Raw genomic sequence first — 20,169 nt, 5'->3', positions numbered from 1 at the left:
GAAATGGTAAATCTGATGAAGTACTTGAGAAGATGGATGAAGAGGAAGATCAATTGATCGAAGTGGATCTTGAGATCAAAGATAATGAACCTGTAATGGAAGAATTGGTGGCACCGAAACCAGTAGTGAAAGAAACAGCCACTGAGCCTAAGCCGATCATTAAGCATCCTTTTCCCACCAGAAACGAGAAAAAGGGGATACATGAGAAAAACATTGAAAAGTTCCTAGAGTTGTTCAAGAAGCTAGAAATTAATATTCCGCTTTTGGAAGCACTTGAACAAATGCCTACTTATGCCAAGTTCATGAAGGACATCATTTCTAAGAGGCGTGCCATCGACACCAACCCGATTATTCTAACCGAAACTTGTAGTGCTATATTGTAGAAGATCCCAATGAAGAAGAAAGACCGAGGAGAAGTCACTATTCCTTGTACCATTGGAGATAGGTCATTCAAAAAGGCTCTTATTGATCTAGGAGCAAGTGTGAGTCTCATGCCGTTATCCATTGACAAGAAGCTTGGTATAGGGGTTGTGCAAGATACCAGGATGACACTCCAATTCTCTGATCATTCGGTCAAGAAACCTTATGGTATTGTTGAAGATGTTCAAGTGAAAATTGACAAGTTTGTATTCCCGATGGATTTCTTGATTCTAGAAATGCCTGAAGATGAAGAGATTCCTCTCATTCTTGGGAGACACTTTTTAGAGACGGGAAGATGCTTGATCAACATAAAAGAAGGGACTATGACGTTGAAGGTTTATGATGAGGAATTGAAGATTGATGTTCGAAACACCATGAAATACAAAAATGATATTTGTACCAGTCATACTATAGTGGTTCTAGATCAAGTGATGATGTATGATAGTCCTTTGAATGCACCACATTATAATTGGAAAGAGTGTTGAGTTTGTCCATTTTCGGCAGTGATAAAGATGTGGACAACGGGGAATCCGAAGTGCTGGCCTTGATGGACGCACAACCCTCACGGAAAGAATCTCGACCACACCGGTAGGAAGATTTATGACTACCTCAAACTAGTGAGGAGGATAAAGAGCCCAAAAAGGGAACGGAGTTAAAACAACTTTCTGAGAATCTCAAATATGTCTTTCTGAATTCTGAAGGTAAATGCCCAACTATCATAAATTCGAGCCTCAAGAATATCCAAGAAGAGAAGCTCATCCAAGTCCTAAAAAAAATACAAAAATGCTATTGGATGGGCAATTGAGGATTTGAAAGGTATTATCCCTACAATGTACATGTATAAAATTCTCATGGAAGAAGACCACAAACCGGTGGTCCAACCACAAAGAAGACTCAACCCAACAATGAAAGAAGTAGTTCGGAAAGAAATGGTGAAATTGTTAGACGTAGGTCTTATATATCCTATTTCTGAAAGCCCTTGGGTGAGTTCGGTGCATGTGGTCCCAAAAAAAGAAGGGACCACCGTATAAAGAAATGAAAATAATAAGTTAATCCCTACAAGGACAATTACCGGTTGGCGCGTGTGTATTGACTACAGGAAGTTAAACATAGCGACTAGGAAGGACCACTTCCTGTTGCCACTCATTGACCAAATGTTGGAAAGGTTACTTGGACATGATTATTACTGTTTTCTATATGGATACTCCGGGTATAATCAGATTGCAGTTGCTCCGGAAGACCAAGAGAAGACAACATTCACTTTCCCGTATGACGTGTTTGCATACCGAAGAATGCCATTCGGGTTGTGTAATGCTCCGGCCACTTTCAAACGCTGCATGACTTCCATCTTCACTGACATGCTTGAAAAGCATATGGAAGTGTTCATGGATGACTTTTCGATCTTTGGATCCTGATTTGATAACAGTTTAACTAACCTTTCTCTTGTTTTAAACAGGTGCCAGTAAACAAATTTAATTCTGAACTGGGAGAAATGTCACTTCATGGTGCGAGAAGGTATAATACTGGGTCACAAAATTTCCTGCAAAGGAATTGAAGTTGACAAAGCAAAAGTGGAAGTGATAACTAAACTTCCGCCTCCTATTAATGAGAAGGGTATCAGGAGTTTCTTAGGGCACGCGGGTTTTTACCGCAGGTTCATCAGAGATTTCTCAAAAATCACAAAACCGCTGACCAATCTATTGGTTAAGGATAAGGCTTTTATGTTCGACAAAGAATGCATCATAACTTTTGAGACATTAAAGAACAAATTGATTTTAGCACCGATTATTATTGCCCTAGATTGGTCTCTTCCGTTTGAGATCATGTGCGATGCTAGTGATATTGCTGTAGGGGCAGTTCTAGGACAACGAAGAGAGAAGTTGCTACATGTAATTTACTATGCTAGTCATGTGCTAAACCCTGCAAAATGAACTATGCAACTACTGAGAAAGAGTTATTGGCCGTGGTTTATGCATTTGGCAGATTCAGGAAATACTTGTTAGGATTGAAGGTTGTCCTTTATACTGACCATGCCGCTTTGAAATATTTTTTTGCTAAACATGATTTTAAGCCGAGGCTTCTCAGGTGGATCTTACTCCTCCAAGAATTTGATGTAGAGATTAGGGACAATAGGGGATGTGAAAACACAGTAGCGGATCATTTATCCCAAATGTCACCAATTGAATAAACGGAAGAAAAAAGACCGATAAAGGATGAGTTCACAGATGAACACATCCTCACTGTCATCGATATCCCGTGATTCGCAGACTATGCGAATTATTTGGTGGGCGGTGTTATACCTAACGATTTTGATTCAAAGAAGAAGAAAAAGTTGGCTCATGATTGCAGGTTCTACTTGTGGGATGACCCATTCTTATACAAGAGAGGAGTAAATGGGTTGGTCAGAAGATGCGTCCCGAAAGAGGAACAAAGGGATGTACTCAGAGCTTGTCATGACTCAGATTATGGAGGACACTTCAGTGGTGACAGAACAGCAGCTAAAGTCCTTTAGTCAGGTCTATATTGGCCCACACTATTCAAAGATGCCCAAGACATAGTCAAGGAATGTGATAAATGTCAAAGAATGGGGAATATTTCTAAGAGAAATCAAATGCCGCAAAATGCTATGCTAAAAGTTGAATTTTTTGATGTATGGGGAATAGACTTCATGGGGCCGTTTCCATCCTCATTTGGAAAGAATTACATTTGGTAGCAGTGGACTATGTATCAAAGTGGGTGGAAGCGATGGCATTGCCCACCAATGATTCTAAAGTGGTTGTGACCTTTCTGAAGAATAATATTTTTTCGAGATTTGGAGTGCCGAGAGCACTTATCAGTGATAAAGGTACTCATTTTTTAAACAAACTGATGGAGAATCTGCTGAAGAAATATAATGTTAAACACAAGATCCCGTGTCACCCACAAACGAGTGGCTAGGTCGAAGTGTCCAACAGGCAGATAAAGCAAATACTGGAAAAGACTGTATGCGTATCTCAAAAAGACTGGGCAGTGAAGTTAGAAGATGCATTATGGGCATACCAAATAGAATTCAAAACACCCATAGGTATGTCTCCCTATCAGTTAGTTTACAGTAAAGCTTGTCAGTTGCCACCAGAGTTGGAGCATAAAGCGTTTTGGGCATCCACATTCTTAAATTATAATCTTGCCAATGCTGATGAATCCCGAATTCTTTAGCTCCACGAGTTAGAAGAGTTTAGGAATCAAGCCTATGAGAATACCAAACTCTATAAGGAGAATACATAAAAATAACATGATCAGAAGCTACAGAGAAATGAGTTTGTCGAGGGGCAATTGGTGCTCTTGTTCAATTCCAGGTTAAAACTCTTTTTGGGAAAGTTGAAATCCAGGTCGTTAGGTCCATTTTTGGTTCACAGAGTGTTTCCCCATGGACCAATAGAACTTAAAAATCCTAGTAATAGGGATACATTTAAGGTGAATGGACAAAGGTTGAAAAACTACTATAAATGGCAGGGAAGTGGTTTGATTGAAAATGTTCGTCTCAGAGGATGAGACAGACGACCGTCGAGCCATGCAACGTTAAACGCAACGCTTCGTGGGAGGCAACCCACATTGTTTAATTCTAATAATTTCAGTTGTTTGGTGTGGTTCAAAAATTTTGTTTGTAGGTTCGCAGATCAAATCACACAAGACAAAAGGAAAGGTTTGAGCCAAACTTATATAAGACATTTTGCCCTGAGATCAAATTTTTGGATGAAAATAGGGCCTTGACACAGGTGCTCATGTCACCTGACATGGCCCGTGTCAGGCAAGGCACCCAGAAGTTTCTGGTTTTCCAGTAGGTTGACACGGCCGCCCGTGTCAGATGACACGACCCGTGTTAGCTCTACTATACATGGTGGTTTTTCTCCAGGGTCCTGAAACGGCCGCCCGTGTCACGGGACACGCCGCGTGTCATGCATCATTATGGGAAAATTTGAATTAAAAAAAAAGTGATTTTGTGGCCCCCACCTGGATTTCTTACCAATTAAAACCCTTTTTAATCTCTTTTAATCCCTTTAATCTGATTTTTACCTATTCTCTCTCCTATTTTCACTAAACCTTTCTTCTTCCTCCATTCTCTTTCCATTTTTCTCCATAACCTCACTAACAAAAGCTCCCTCCTTTACCGCCATACACTGTCCAAATCGCCGACTCCCTTCATGAAAGTTTCTCTACTCTCCTCCCTCTACAAGTACACAATAATCTCTTTTCCTTATTCCATACTTTATTTTTGTTCATAAATTTTTTGCAGGAACCAATCATATCGCCTAAGTGAATTGCTAAGGGGAAGCAAACAGAGGCCGAGCCATCAAGGCCTCAGAAAAGCACTATTCGCCATCCAAATTCGCACGAAATAATTTTTGACAACCCAGGGCACGAAAGGCGTTACTCATCTCAAGTCAAGCATAAGATAACACCGACAAGGTATTTATGCTCTTGCACTTTAGCTCAATTGGGTATGTCGGAGGAATTGGATAGGATGTTTCATGTCCTAGGCATGCTGAATTTGTGCATTGTGAAGCGCCTACATATGAGCGCATTACTTTAGAATTTTTGAGCACCATTGAGTTCAAGTTGAAAAAAGTATGGACATGTACAACAATGTAGGCTAAACCCATTGGAGACTACAAGCAGATTATATCACACAAACAAATATACAAACATCAAATATACAAGTATATACACATAAAAAAGTAGGCTAAACCCACTAGAGACTACTCCCCAACAGAGTCGCCACTTATTTTCTGTAGCGGTAAATTCATTAGCATTAAGCTATGGATAAACTTAACGTCAATTAAACCAGAGTCGCCGCCACACTTTTATTGTTTCCAAAGGAAAAGGGAAAAGTACGAACAAAACCCAAAGATAAGAAGTTTTCAAATCAAAACTAATAAAATGCCAGAGATTATAGGTAAGGGGGTTGGTTACACAGAGGGAAGGTGTTAGCACCCAAAGTGTTCTAGGTACTCCTAGGGAGCCTTTTTTTATGTGTGTATGTGTTTTGGTGTAAAAGATGTTTGCAATAAAAAAGAGTGTGGGGATGAGAAAAGAATTCATTAATTATATTTTTGTGTTTGACAAGACCTTCGAACTTGTGCCTACGTACCAACATAAAATGAGGGATGAAAACCTTGTAGTTCATGGTAACAATTTCGAAGTGAGTGAATTACTTTTAACAAAAAATAAATTTTAAAAGAGGCTCAAAAGGCCTGAAAGAGTTTGAATGATTATTAATTCTTTTTGTATTTTGAAATTTTAAGTCAATATGGTTATGTTCATTTATAAGTTTGATTTAACAAAAAGAGTTCAACAATACAATGGCATAAGGCCAAAGTTTCTAATTTGTAATAAAGTCTAAGTTTAAAAAATCACAAGCAAAGAAGGATTTGAAAAGAGGGAGAGATTTGAAATTTAAGAAATGGGAGGAGATGAAGATAATAATCCTAAGCAAAAATTAAAAGTTAAGAGTTGAAAGATCTAACCAATGGAATGCAATCTAATAGACAAGAATGTCATATAAAAACCCATTTTTCCCTTGGACTTTAGGATCAAGCAATATCAATACACAAATAGCAAGATGAAGAGAAAAACATCACATAAAGATATTCACATCCAAGCTAGCAACTGCATAATCTTCTTCATGATCTTTCCCATGTACCAGATGACATACTCTTTGAATGGCTCAGAAATAGGTATTAGACACGGGTTCAAAGTAAAATTTGCATCAAGACCATGCAGCAGATGAACTCAAATGAGATCTTAATACTTGCATCAGATGAAAGTCCAATTCACAATGACTTGGCTTTAGAAAAGTTGGCATTGGCCAAGTCCTTTTGCATAGGGAGAGTTGTCTAATTCTAAGTCCAAGTCTCAGATCAAATCCAACAGTTCACACAAATATTTTTTAAGGGTTTTTGTTATTATTATATACTTTAAGGTCCTAAGACCAACAAACACAAACAAGGTATACAAACAGATATATACAAACACAATATATTCACAATACATGTCTCAAGTGAGCATAGTAAAAATGACATTAAAATAAACAAGTTAAATGAAATGAATAACGACAAATGATAAAAGAGCTTGAATTTAAAGTGCATAAAGTAAATGACTCGAAATTAAAAGTTAGTCAAATGTTAGTTGATTAGATGTTAGTATTTTTTTTGCTTTTCAATTGTTTAAGTCATTCTTTGGAGAACACTCAACTCTCTATTCACATGCATGAATCCTTGAACCAAGACAACTTCCAAAGGAAGGAAAAAAGGCCAAGTATCCACACAATACCATGAAAGGGTGGAGGCTTACAATCTCACTTACTAGAATGCTATGCTTTTGGGTCAAAATTTAGCGCTATGTTAAGCAATCGTAATTGGACTTATGTAGAAGTCACAACTATCTGAGGTCGGGCAATAGAAATCTTAGTGTTAATGCATGTTAGAGATATGGTATAATGAACCACACTCCTAAAATATACCACACTTAAAAAAGAAGATGGCAAAAGGGTTGATCTAATGTCATCCATACTTGTATTGGTTTATGAACCAATTAGCCTTAGGATATAGAGATATCATTGGTCAATGAAATGGATGGGATAGAATGGGATTTAAGATGAAGAGGGAGGGGAAATGAGACAAACACAAATTTTTCATGGGAGGAATTTTATCAAATTAAAACCATTTATTCATTTTGGGAGATGAAATGTCCATTTCATCAATCCCCTAAATCCAATGATTTTAATCCAACAAAGTCAAATTAACCTTGACCAAGGCCCAAACATAATAGTCAAACTTCACAAGTCAATAAAAATAGCTCAACACAATTTATTCACAATTAAACAATTAAAAATCAAATAAAAATGCATTAAATTAAATTATGTTTGATGAAAAACCTAAAACCTCTTCAAAACACTAAATAAATGGCCAAGATATTTATCATAGGTCAAACAAGGTCAAAGGATCTTGGAGAAAAAATTTCATTATTTTTGGAAATTCAAAAGTATTTTTAAACAATTAAAAATATGTACAAAAACAATTAAATCATGAAAAATATTAATATTGATCCAAAAAATAATTTTAATTCAGAAAATGAAAGATAAAAATATTTGAATTTTTTTGGTGAAAGTCCCATATATTTTTTATCAATATTAAAATTAATATGAATTAATGAAAATAAAGCAATTAAAATTAAAATCAGCATATAAAAAAACATTACCATCTGATCTCCCTCGTTAATTGAGGTGGAAGATCAAATGGTCCAAAGAGCGCGTTCCATGTGGTCATCAATCAACTGCGCATCACGCGTGGTAATCACATCCAACTATCAAGATTAAAACAAATTGGATGGATCATGTGGTTCAGAAGCTTGCCAACACATCGTCGGACCCAGAGCTCCGGTCTTCTTCTCCGATGGACCTCACAGGACTGGTCCACCTTCAACCATCACCAAAATGAAAAAGCAAGACATGGATTTAAAGAAAAAATGTCCAGGAGCTCGAATTTGGCCTCAATTTTGTCTAACTCCAAGTATATAGGAATATACAGGGAGTTGAATTTTGAGGATCATGATCTGAGTTGCTTCAATTTGACCTCTAAGCAACTCAATCTTGTTTCCTACGTTGGTAGGACATTAGACAATAAAAAATCAGCAAGAATAGTGGAGAAATAAGAGAGAATTGAAGAGTGGAAAAATCTGGAAAATCACCTTCAATGGAGCTTCAGATTGGCACAATCTTGCTCTCAATTATGCTTGGCCTTGCTTCAGATGCTTGATGGAATAGAAATGAATCAAGGAAACGGATGGACTCTTGGAGTTTCAATCTTAAAACAATTGGAGGTGGAAACTCGATTTTCAAAGAAAATCTTCAAGCTTATCCTTTATTGGTGAGATTTTAGAGTTGCTGAAAGCTTGCATGCTTGATATTTGCACAAGAGAGCTTCTATTTATAGGCCAATGAGACTGATATTTGCACATTTCCATTTTTGGCAAAAGTTGAAAATCTCTCTTGCATGTTTGCATGGGTGTTTGATAGGCCCATCAAGTGATGCACTTAGGTCCAAAATTGAGTGTAAGTCGTGCTGAAATCATGTTGTCAAGCCACACATTCGTGTATGAAACGTGGAACTTGATATTATCCAAATGGTCCTTCAACTTTAACCCATGTGCAAGTCATTCAGCCTTTATCCAAATGAGATGATTTTGGACTTTTTCAAAAGGTTAGATCAAGACGAACAACTTTAATGTTGAACATGTTTTCATTTGAATCTTGAATCATGATGAAATTTGAGGTGGAAGTTTGGAAAATCAAACATATCAAAATATTTTCTAAGTACCAAGCCATATGTTCACTTCTTCCACCTTGAATATTTTTTTCTATGGGTTTCAAATGAGAAAAGTTCCTTCATCAAAGTTGTATCTCTTCCAAATCCATTTAATTTAGTCACAAATTTGACCTCATTTGGATTAGGGATGAAGGAGTTATGAATTCTAGAAGTTGAGGAAAATCACTTGTTCAATGGTATTGGCCCAAAATGACCTATAATGTTTCCTCTTGGCACATGCCTTTTCAAGTTGAATTTGAACCTCCTCCAAACATAAAAGTTGAATTAGACATCTTGAAATTGATCATGGAATTTTAATGGCTTTCATATCATACAAAATGAGCAAGTTATGATCTCGGGAAGTTGACCTCCAAATTAGGGTTTAGACAAAATGACCTATAATCTTTCACCATAGAAAATGGCTTTCCAAGCAAAACTAGCTCTTGAACTCAACATGAAAGTTGTTTGGAATGTCATTTAGAGTATCTTTTATCTTGGAATGGTTTTTATATGACAAAATTTGTAGGAGATAGGGTCTAGGGAACCTCAGGTTTGACCAGTTGACTTCCTCTGGTCAACTACCATGAACCAACTTGCTAGCTTGACATTATCTTGTCTTTTGGGACTCATGGAGGATCATATATGCAAAAGATGATGAAATATGAAGTATCTCTTGAAATATTTGATCAATTGTTGAAGAAACCTTTTGAAGAAGTCACACAAGATACCTAGATGAATTAGGGTTTCCAAGGCTAACAAACTCCAAACTCATAATGATTTCTTGATCAAAATAACATGTGAAGATTATTGGGATCCATATATGATACTTAGAGCTATAGTAAACCATTTCTAGATTGACATCCTTGCATTGAGGGTCTTGAACCCTAGATATGAACTTGATAGATCAAAGGTGAGCATACACATTACCTACAAAAGCAGTTAAACTATACAATGACATATTTTTGGTATTTTGGCTAGTAAATAAGGAAAAATGAAGTATGATACAATCAAATATGCTTGGTCAAAATTGGGGTCTTAGGGTCAAAATTGGGGTCTTACAACTGCCCCTATTTAAAGACGTTCTAGCTGAGGAGATAAAGGTTAAAATCTTCGCATTGACTCAGTAGAATGGACTTAAATAACAACATATAGAAATAAATCTTGGCCCCTAAGAGGCCTCATGATGCATATGATATGAATATTAAAATAATATTTGTGGGGAAATGTTGCCACAAAGGAAAAAAATACAGAGAGATCGAAAGTCCACTAGAGTATAATGCATTCTGTAAGGAAAACTCACTGGGGAGACAGAGACTCTGGGGAAAAAAGGTCGTGCGTAGGCCAGGCTACGACTTTAAAAATGTTAGGGGACTCGAGGGATTCCACAAAAATAAATCAATGGAAAGACTCAGTCGGGGAATAAAAGGAACACTTGTAGGGGAAACAGGTAGATAAGAACAAAACTGAAATACTCGATCCAAACAGGAAATGGAGATTTCACTAAGAAAATACGCACTCAGACTAAACTAGGGAAGAAATGATCTTCAACACAGGCGTAACAGAAGTATATTATCCACTACCGGTTACTGGGTAAAGGGATAACATAATCAGTCAGAGAGGACATCCGTTACTAGTTAGGGTAAACATATCAAGGATGAATCGCTGAGGAAAGAACCAAATCAAATAGGATTTATAACTACCAGTTACTAGGTAAAAGACCACAAAGAAAGAGAATATTTGTCCCCAATTAAAGTGAACATATCAAGGATAAACTCAAAGCGAAGAATATTCGTCATCGGTTAGGATGAACATATCAAGGATAGACTCACATGGGGACATTAGGAAGAATATCCGTTATCGGTTAGGGTAAACATATCAAGGATAAACTCCCTGGAAAAGTAGGAATTATATCTATAAGATACTAGATAGAATACTGGAAAGAGAATATCCGTCATCGGTTAAGATGAACATATCAAGGATAGACTCTGCAAAAAGGGGAAGCAGGACCTACCACTACCGGTTATTGGATAGAAGACCGTAAAGAAGAGGAAATCTGTCACCGGTTAGGATGAACATATCAAGGATTAACCTTCTGAGGAGCAAAACAAGGATTTCAACTACCTTTACTCGGTAGAACACCAAAACAAGAATATTCGTCATCGGTTAAGATGAACATATCAAGGATAAACTTCCTGGGAGACGTGAAAACGAATCCGCTGGGGAGAAAAAGGCTACTTTTGCCGGGTATTGGGGCAGAAGTGAAATACTTGCAAATTGAGAAGAATATTACTAGTTACTGGGTAATAGACTCTAAGGGGACCAAAACATCTATCTAGGTAATATCTAGAAAGAAACGGTCAATCAAAGACTCAACCTAATGAGGATATAACTCATGATAATCAACTTGGGAAGAAGCTAAAACAATGGTCATCCATGAGGAATTAACTCAGTGGGGAATGAGAAAGGTTAAATTCTTTCTGCTTAAGGGGATGAAACTCTATAATTGAAAGAGGACAGACACACCAAATCTGCATAGGGGAAAGGACACCACCGTAGCAGAGGATCAGAGAGACAATGAAACACAAAGTGCATTATTAATGCAATGATGAAATCTATGAATGTATATGTATATGTATGTGTATATATGATGATTATACTGACAAAACTATCAGAAAGGATATAAATGTCACCGGTCTGCATCACCAATACAATACTCATCCAATCCTCAAAGGAGGGAAGCATCTGCTGGAGAAAAAGGGTTGCGAAGGATGAACGGGAATCATCTATCCCAAAGGCTCAACCTTGGTTGGGGAAAAGGTTTGTAAAAAATCTGCACCATCAACTCTACGGGGCATTTTAGGTCAATACCATATCAAATGGGAGACAACCTTGTAGAGGATCGAAAATACTTCTCAAGAACCAGTGCTAACCGGAGTCAGGGACAACTCCGATGGCGATTTGAGGGGAAACAAAATTTTATGAATCCATGCAACCTGCTGCGACAATGCACCTACAACTCGAGGGAGGCAACTATGAACTCAGTTGGGGAAAGCATCAAAACTCGGCTGGAGATGCTAAAATGCTACTGGGGAAGAAACATAAATCACACCAACTGCTTGGGGTAAACCAACAATGTTTCACATTTTAGGGCTTACCTATTCTCAGACCGCTGTGGATATTCCTTAAATGAAATTGATTGCTCTTTAAAAAGTAATTGCTTTTATTATTTTAAAAAACATGATTTTTTATTTTAAACTTTAATTTCAAAATGATCACAATAAAATTTATTTCCACTTAGCTGAATAAATAAGAGTAGAAACAATTGGATAAAAAAGCTCAACTTTATTTAAATAATAGTCTGTAAATGACAAGGCTCCATATATCTTTACAAAAGTTGAAAAATGGTAATTTACATGGAAAAGAGATACATTGAATATAATGATCACTAGTCCTTCTACCTCCTTCAATATCCACTGTGCTCTTGGCTTTGGCTAAAGATGAATCAGAACCAAACATTGTGCACAAGAAAGTCTTCAAGAATGGAGATCAATAGGATGCAATTACTTGCCATAATCCCTAATTTTTGTATAAATTGCCCCAAGGTGGGGGACTCAATTTATAGGGATAACTTTTCTGTTTTATGTCTCTAACTTTTTCATGGATCGCCCTTTCGGGTTTTCAATCCACCGAGACATTCATTTTTACCTAAGTCACCCTTTTAGGTTTTCAACTTAGCGAGTTGTTCTTTTATTTTTAGGCGAAGTATTTCTTGACTGCATTGGCATTCACAGGAGGCGTGAACTCTTCACCATCCATAGTTATAAGAATCAAAGCGCCGCCTGAAAAGGATCTATTAACAACAGATGGGCCTTCATAATTAGGAGTCCATTTGCCCCTAGAATCTAGTTTGAAAGATAGAATCTTCTTGAGCACAAGGTCACCTTCTCTGAACACTCGAGGCCTAACCTTCTTATCAAAAACTTTCTTCATTCTCTGCTGATATAACTGACCATGACACATGGCAATTAACCTCTTCTCTTCAATTAAATTCAACTCTTCATGCCTGGTCTGACACCATTCCGCCTCTGTCAACTTGGCTTCCATCAGTACACGCAATGATGGGATCTCAACCTCTACTGGGAGCACAACTTCCATGCCATAAACAAGTGAGAAAGGGGTTGCCCCTGTTGAAGTCCGGATGGATGTATGATACCCGTGCAAAGAAAATGGGAGCATCTCATGCCAATCTCTATACGTCACAACCATCTTCTAGATGATCTTCTTGATGTTCTTGTTTGCAGCTTCAACAACCCCATTCATCTTAGGTCTGTAGGGAGAAGAATTATGATGTGCAATCTTATAGTCTTTGCAAAGAGCTTCCACCATATTATTATTCAAGTTAGATCCATTATCGATAACGATCTTACTTGGCACACCATACCGGCATATAATCTAATTCTTGATAAACCTCACAACAACTTGCTTGGTCACATTCGCATGCGATGTCGCTTCAACCCACTTTGTGAAGTAATCAATTGACACCAAAATGAAACGATGTCCATTCGACGCTTTAGGCTCATTCATGCCAATCATATCAATTCCCCACATGGAGAAGAGCCATGGGGAGGAAATAATATTCAATAGTGTCGGAGGAACATGAATCTTATCTACATAGATTTGACACTTGTGGCATTTCTTCACAAACTTACAACACTCAGATTCCATTGTCAGCCAATAGTAACCTGCTCTCAACATCTTCTTAGATTGTGTGCATTGGAGTGAGTACCAAAGGAACCTTCATGGATTTCAGTCATCAACAGGTCTGCTTCGTGTGTATCCATGCATTTGAGCATAACCATATCGAAATTTCTCTTGTAAAGCACATCACCATTCAGGTAGAAGTTGTCAGCTAATCTCCTCAGAGTCTTCTTATCTTTCAGAGATGCCCCAGATAGGTAAATCCGACTTTGGAGAAAACACATGATATCAAAATACCACGGCTTCTCATCCTGGATCTCTTCAACAACAAACACATGTGTTAGCCTATCAAGATGCATCACAGTAAGATTAGGAAGTTCATTCCATACTTCACTACAATCATTGAAGCCAACGTTGCAAGAGCATCTTCCATCCGGTTTTCATCTCGAGGGATATGATGAAATTCAGCCTTTGTAAAGAAAGTTGAAATCCTACTCGCATAGTCTCTATATGGTATCAAACCGGGTTGAATCGTCTCCCATTCACCTTTGATCTGATTCCTGACCAAAGCTGAATCTCCATAGACGTCCAAATACTTGATTCTGAGATCAATGGCCTCTTCAAGCCCCATAATTCAAGCTTCATACTTAACCATATTGTTTGTACACTTGAAAGTCAATCTAACTGTAAACGGGAAATGCGTGCCATGAGGAGTAATAATCACGGCCCCAATACCATTACCATACTGATTAACAGCTCCATCAAATACCATGCCCCAATGTGAACCAGGCTCTGGACCTTCTTCAAGCAATGGTTCATCATAATCCTTCATTTTCAAGTAGAAGATCTCTTCATCAGGAAAATCATACTGCACTGACTGGTAATCTTCAAGTGGTTGGTGAGCCAAATGGTCAGCCAAGACACTACCTTTAATTGCTTTCTGATCTCGGTATTCAATATCATACTCTGATAACTGTAGCGGGGTTTTCGTTACCTTTTGGTTTATTGACTAAACCAAAAGTCAACATACAATTCGAGTAGCCACCACACTTTTAACTGTCCAAAGGAAAGGCTAAAAAGCGAACAAAATCCAAGTAAGAAGTTTTTCAAATAAAAAACTAATAAAAATGTCAGAGATCTAGGTAAGGGGGTTGGTTATTAAATGGGAAGGTTTTACGCACCCAAAACATCCTTAGTACTCTAAGGGGACCTCTTTTTGCAAATATGTGTTGTAGGTTGGTATTTGTGAAAAGATTTGTACAAAAGATTGGAGGGATGAGAAGAGAATAGATTATATTTACAAATTTTGTTGTTTGAATGGATGAATTCATTGCCTACGTACCATCACAAGGGAGGATCAAAACCTCGTAGTTCAAGGTAAAAATCTCAAAAATTGATGAATTGATTTTAATCAAAAGCCTTAAGGTCTTTTGTTATCAAAGGGAGAAAACTCAACCTAAACCAACAATCCACCATGTGAGGAAGGCTTCAACATGCTAGTGAGGGGTTAACCCTATAATAAGCATGAAAGGCTTATAATCCTACACTAAGGATGAGGTGAGATTTACATCAACCATAATGATAACTCAAACCTATGATTAATGTTTTGAAAAGATTTTAACAAAGTGGCCATTGGAACCACAAAACAACTTGAGATGGGTTATATTTACAAGTTAGACTTATTTACAAAATGAAGTCAAAGTTGGATTAAAGTTTATTCACAATGAGTATTTATGAAAGTGGTTTTGAAGAAGCAAAGGCTGAAGGCCTAGGTTTCTAATTTTAAATAAAGTCAAAGTTTTGAAAATGATTTTTAGATTGGTTAGAGTGAGGAGAAGAAGAGAAGGGATATTCCTAAGGCAAACAAAAATAACAGGGGAGAGAAAAACCCTTGGAGTTCCTTTTCTTGGAGTCATAGAGATGACTCAAGATTCTCATTTCCTTTGGACTTAGCACACAAACAAATCAATAATTGAATTCAAGCTCCTAGAATCTCCATTTGAATTGGCTCTTAACCTGGCTACTCATGACAATGGTCCTCTTTTCACAATCTTAAGATGGGATCCCTATCACACGAAAGCAAACATCATAAAGTTCACAACACAATAAAGGGAATGGACAAAAAATAAGTTTGGAGGAGAAGTCCTTTGAAGTCAACTTTTAGTTTTAGCATTCTAAAGGCATGAGGCCTAGTTTCTCTTCAACAAATTTTTCATTATAAAGGAATGAGGCCTAGTTGCTCTTGAACTCCTTTAAGCATGGGTAAGTCCTACTTCTAAGTCCTTTCTCCTTTTGCATTTGGTCCACACAAAACAAACACAAAGCAACACAAAATAGCAATATATATACACAATAATGGGCTCAAATGAGCAAAAGAAAAATGACATAAAATATGTGCTCAAGATAGGAAAGTATAAATCAATATGAATAATGAGCAAGAAATAAATGACATTAAAATAAATAACAAGAATTTAAAATCTCAAATTAAAGTTGGTAGTTAGTACAGTTATGTTAGTTTGTCATAAGACAATGTAGCGCTATGTTAAGCAATCGTAAGTGGACTAATGTAGTAGTCACACCTATCTGAGGCCGGTCAATAAGAATATAGCAAAAGAACACAAGTTAGAGATCATGACTAGTAAGCCAAGCTCCATAAACTTGCCAAGCCAAACAAAAGGGGAAGGTCCTTGTGTAGTACCTCAAATTTGCACCTCCCATTTGTATATACATTTTCATGTTTAGGTCATTAACATTGCATTGTTCATTGCATTAGTCCATCAAGTCATCAGGCAAGACTGGTTAGAAGATTCAACTGTGCAAGGCAACAAGTGCATTTTCTATGGAATCAAAGCCCTAGGGTTGGTACAATGAGTTCATATAATCCAAGGGTCATTTTGAAGATGATTGGTCAAGCATTGAAGGCTCAAAGCTCATCAGTCCATGTGCAAATCATCTGAAACCCTAAAAAGTCAACAGAAGTCAACTGTCAGTTCAACCATGGATCTGGAGGTGGGAAATGGTTAGAGATGCCTCATTCATGTGTAAACAAGTCTCATTTGACATTTCAAACATCAACATTGAAGAATTTGAGGTCAGATAGAGACTTTCCAAAAATAGCAGGTGACCTGTAATTTGAAGTTTCCAAAAATGGAAAGGTTTTGGGCCAACTTCAACTCATGATTATATCATCAAGAGAGCTTCAAATGAAATTTTGTCCAACACGAAAGTTGAAGATCTTTCTCTCCCATTTCCAAAAAGTCCAAGATCATGGATTTCTCATGTGTGGTTAAGGAGATGTGATCAAAACTTGACAAAGTGTGGTTTAAACTTCAAATGAGCATAACTTTCAAACCAAAAGGCCAAATTGAGTGGTTCTTTTTGCATATTGCTCCTTATAACATGTATTTTCCAAGCATACAATTATTTGGCATGAAATCTCATTTTCATGGCATTGGTTCAATCATGAAGATTTTGGTGGAAAATTTCATAAATTCATTTTGGTGTAACATGAGCATACCAAATCATTTCCAACATGTGCATGGAAGGTTTTTAAGTCATTTTGAACCAAGAACATGCACTGCTCACGTGCATGAGGGTGCATGGAGCATAAATTTGATTTTTTGCATAAACACCACAAAGCCCCTAATCTCATTAGCATTTGCCTTAATCCTTTCTTAAACATGTTTAGCATGGACTATATAACCTTAATCCTAACTGTTTCATCAGAACTACCAAATCTAGATCTAGGTTTTCAAAAATTCTCAAAATTCTCTCTCACTTTTTTCTTCAAAATTCTGCAAACACAATCACTTTTCCTTGATTCATTCATCATCCTGAGCTATTATTGAGCATCTTTGGACGTGGAAACAGAGGAATTCATTGCATTTGAGTTCATGTTCATATCTTGAAGCTTCCATGGCAGTTGAGGATTTAGCTTGTTTCGTTTATTGTTGAGCTTCCAATTCATCATCATTTACCTCCCTAAGCACGTTGGAAGAAGATTGAAGCATTGCCAAGCCTTGAGACGCGTGAATCCAGCTGCTGCTCATCAAGAGGTTACATTTTCGACCTCTTTAATTCTCAAAATTGTTGTACCTATTGTGTAGTTCGTAGATTGGTGATGAATTTGAGCTTTGAATGAGTTGAAATGATGCATTGTATGCAAAGATCCATGTGATTCAAGTTTGGATGTTGTTTTTTATTTTCTTCGATCCATGCATTTGATGATGTTTCTCCATGAAATGATTATTGATCTTTGATGTGTGATGCATGACAAGTCGTTTGGTATAATTTTTGTGGATTTTTGGAAGGTTTGGAAAAATTCTGGAAATCTGGATGAAGATGTTCATCGTGTTCTTCATGTTCATACATTTTGCAGTTTTGCTGTGGGTTTACTTATGGAATTTGCTGCGAAACGCATAGCCTTACCTGCGGAACGCAGAGGCGTTACCTGCGGATTTTTTGAACCTTTGTGTGGCGCGCGCTTAGGGTTTGGTCAAAACGCCAGCGTTTTGTGTTTGGCGCGTTGTGTAGTTTGAATGTGTACCAAGCTCGAATCCGGCTGAGCGCATTTTGCCATTTCCCTTATGTTTTTCATCATTTCTTCATCATTTCATGTCTTGGCTTCATGTTTCATTTCCATTTTTCTCAACTTCATAAATTCATATCAAATTGAAAACTCATCCAAAAATTATGAGATTTTTTGCATTGTGATCCTGATTTTGTTTACTATTTTATCATCATTTTTTCATAAATTGTGCCTGGCCTGGAAATTATTTTGCCTAAGGAGATTGAATACATGTCCATTCTTGACCTTGCTTTGCCATATCATTTGTGAAATGCTTGATTCTAGCCCAATGCTCATGAAATTTTGCATGCTATAACTAGACTCATTGCTTGACATTTTGGTGTTGATTTGGTATTTTTATAAATTACCATTGCTGTTTTATGATCATGCTAAGGTAGGTGTGACAAGTCACACCTTGTGATGTTCAACTTGATTGATGCGTTTGCCATGCCAAATGATCACCATTTGCCTTGAGTTTTTGTATGATGCATGCTATAGATGTTGTGATTGCTCATGATTTTTGTTGGAATTTTTGGGATCATTTCTGATTTAATTAAGATTTTTCCTTCTGGATGGTCACATTTGAGATTTTGAATTGCTTTGAACTTCATTTGATTGTGAAATGCTTGATTCTTATCCAATGAATGTGAAATTTTGCACACTATTTCTAGAGATGTTGAATGTTGTTTTGGCTTTGGTTTGAGGTTTTTACCATGATCCATATCTGTTTTATGCCTATGCTAAGTTGGTGTGACAATTTGTGTCACACATGTGCTTGTTGTGTTTGTCTTGACTTATGATATGTGATTGCCATGCCTAAGGATGTCTAATGCCTCTAATTTTTTGTGTGTTGATCATGTTGTATGTCCTGTTTACTCATGAATTTTGCCAAGATTATTTGAATCATTTTTGATTTAATGTGCATTTGTTGCTTCTGATGTCACAATGTGGTCACAACTTGCATACCTTGCCATATTTGGTTCATGAAATGAATTTGGTTAATGATATTGATATGGGAATTTTTGCATTGTGTTCTTGATTGAATGAAGTTGATTCATGTTAAATTTCATGTTCTGTTTTGAATTTTCTCCATCTTTGACCCTAGGCCTTGACCTAGAGGTTTGTAACTCACAGTTGAGCTTTGATTTCAGGTTTACACATCCAAGTCCATAGTTGATGATGCTTCCTCACTTGAGCATTGATGTTTGCTCTAGATGTTGGATAACCTTGAGTTGTTTTGTAGGCTTTGAGACCAAGTGGCTTAATAGCTTGTGCCTTGCTCACTGTTGCATTGCTTGCTTATCTGTCTGATTGTGTGATTGACTGTTGTCTGTTTGATTGTTTGAATTGCATACTGATTGGGTTAGATTTTTTCAGGTACCTAAGTTGCTTTGAGTTCTTTTGAACTTGCTTTTGCTTTGCTTGGTTGCTTAACCACTGAGGTATAACTCTCCGACTTCATGTAGTCTGGAAGACCTCTCCTGTTATATGGGCAGGCACCTGTCTGAAGCCCTCCTTAAGAGGCAATGCTTGTGTTTGTTTACTTTTGTGCCAAGCAGGAAAAGACCTCTTATGAGGCAATTGGCAGATAAAAGAGATGTGCAATCCATCTCTTTCTATTCAGTGTGTCATCCACTTTGCTCACATCTTGTGTTGATGCATTGTGGATAATAGCCAAAGATCTTTGTTGTGTCAGTCATATATGGAGAAGAGTCCCAACTTTCTGAACTCCCACATTTTCATTTGTCTGAAGCTCTCCCAGGCCAGGGATAAGAGTTGTGGGGCCTTCCCCTCACTTTCTATTTCATCTGCTTCACCCTAACACTCAATGTTAGGGTTAAGAGCTAATCATACCCAATTCCAGTGGCTTGTTTGTTGAGGTTGACATGACCCCTTGACTAAAGCCTAACCTTGTATGAGCCCATCTGTTTGCATATAGTGTGTGTGCTTGCTTTTGTGCTTTTGTTTGACTGTGCTGTTTAGGATAGCTTGCTCCCTGTGCAAGTTAGATAGAAACCTTAACATAGGGATCGTATGCATGATAACTTCTAGGCTCGAGTCGTAGTCTCCCTAGTAGTTTGTGTCTCCCTTTGTATCTGGTTAGGCTAGTCCTTTTTCCCTGTGTAGGGGAACTACGTCGCC

The 20,169-nt window shown here is 37.3% G+C and overlaps 2 protein-coding genes across 2 annotated transcripts; both read left to right on the top strand.

The window, feature by feature from the left end:
• Window positions 1-392: 392 nt before the first annotated feature.
• On the top strand, window positions 393-905 carry LOC127137253 (uncharacterized). Its single transcript, XM_051063727.1, has one exon. It carries the CDS (start codon window positions 393-395, stop codon window positions 903-905), a length of 513 nt encoding a protein of 170 aa, XP_050919684.1.
• Window positions 906-1,922: 1,017 nt separating this feature from the next.
• On the top strand, window positions 1,923-2,351 carry LOC127137252 (uncharacterized mitochondrial protein AtMg00860-like). The gene has a single exon (XM_051063726.1). It carries the CDS (start codon window positions 1,923-1,925, stop codon window positions 2,349-2,351), a length of 429 nt encoding a protein of 142 aa, XP_050919683.1.
• Window positions 2,352-20,169: the final 17,818 nt, after the last annotated feature.

The sequence above is a fragment of the Lathyrus oleraceus genome, chromosome 4 (assembly GCF_024323335.1).
Source record: "Lathyrus oleraceus cultivar Zhongwan6 chromosome 4, CAAS_Psat_ZW6_1.0, whole genome shotgun sequence".
In the NCBI taxonomy this organism is placed as follows: domain Eukaryota; kingdom Viridiplantae; phylum Streptophyta; class Magnoliopsida; order Fabales; family Fabaceae; genus Lathyrus; species Lathyrus oleraceus.
Note: the sequence above shows the minus strand (reverse complement) of the source record. Positions and strands in the feature narration are given on the sequence as shown.

Bases quoted from the DNA above. Each gene is read 5' to 3' on its own strand.
- LOC127137252 (XM_051063726.1), top strand. From the start codon at position 1,923: ATGGTGCGAGAAGGTATAATACTGGGTCACAAAATTTCCTGCAAAGGA.
- LOC127137253 (XM_051063727.1), top strand. From the start codon at position 393: ATGAAGAAGAAAGACCGAGGAGAAGTCACTATTCCTTGTACCATTGGA.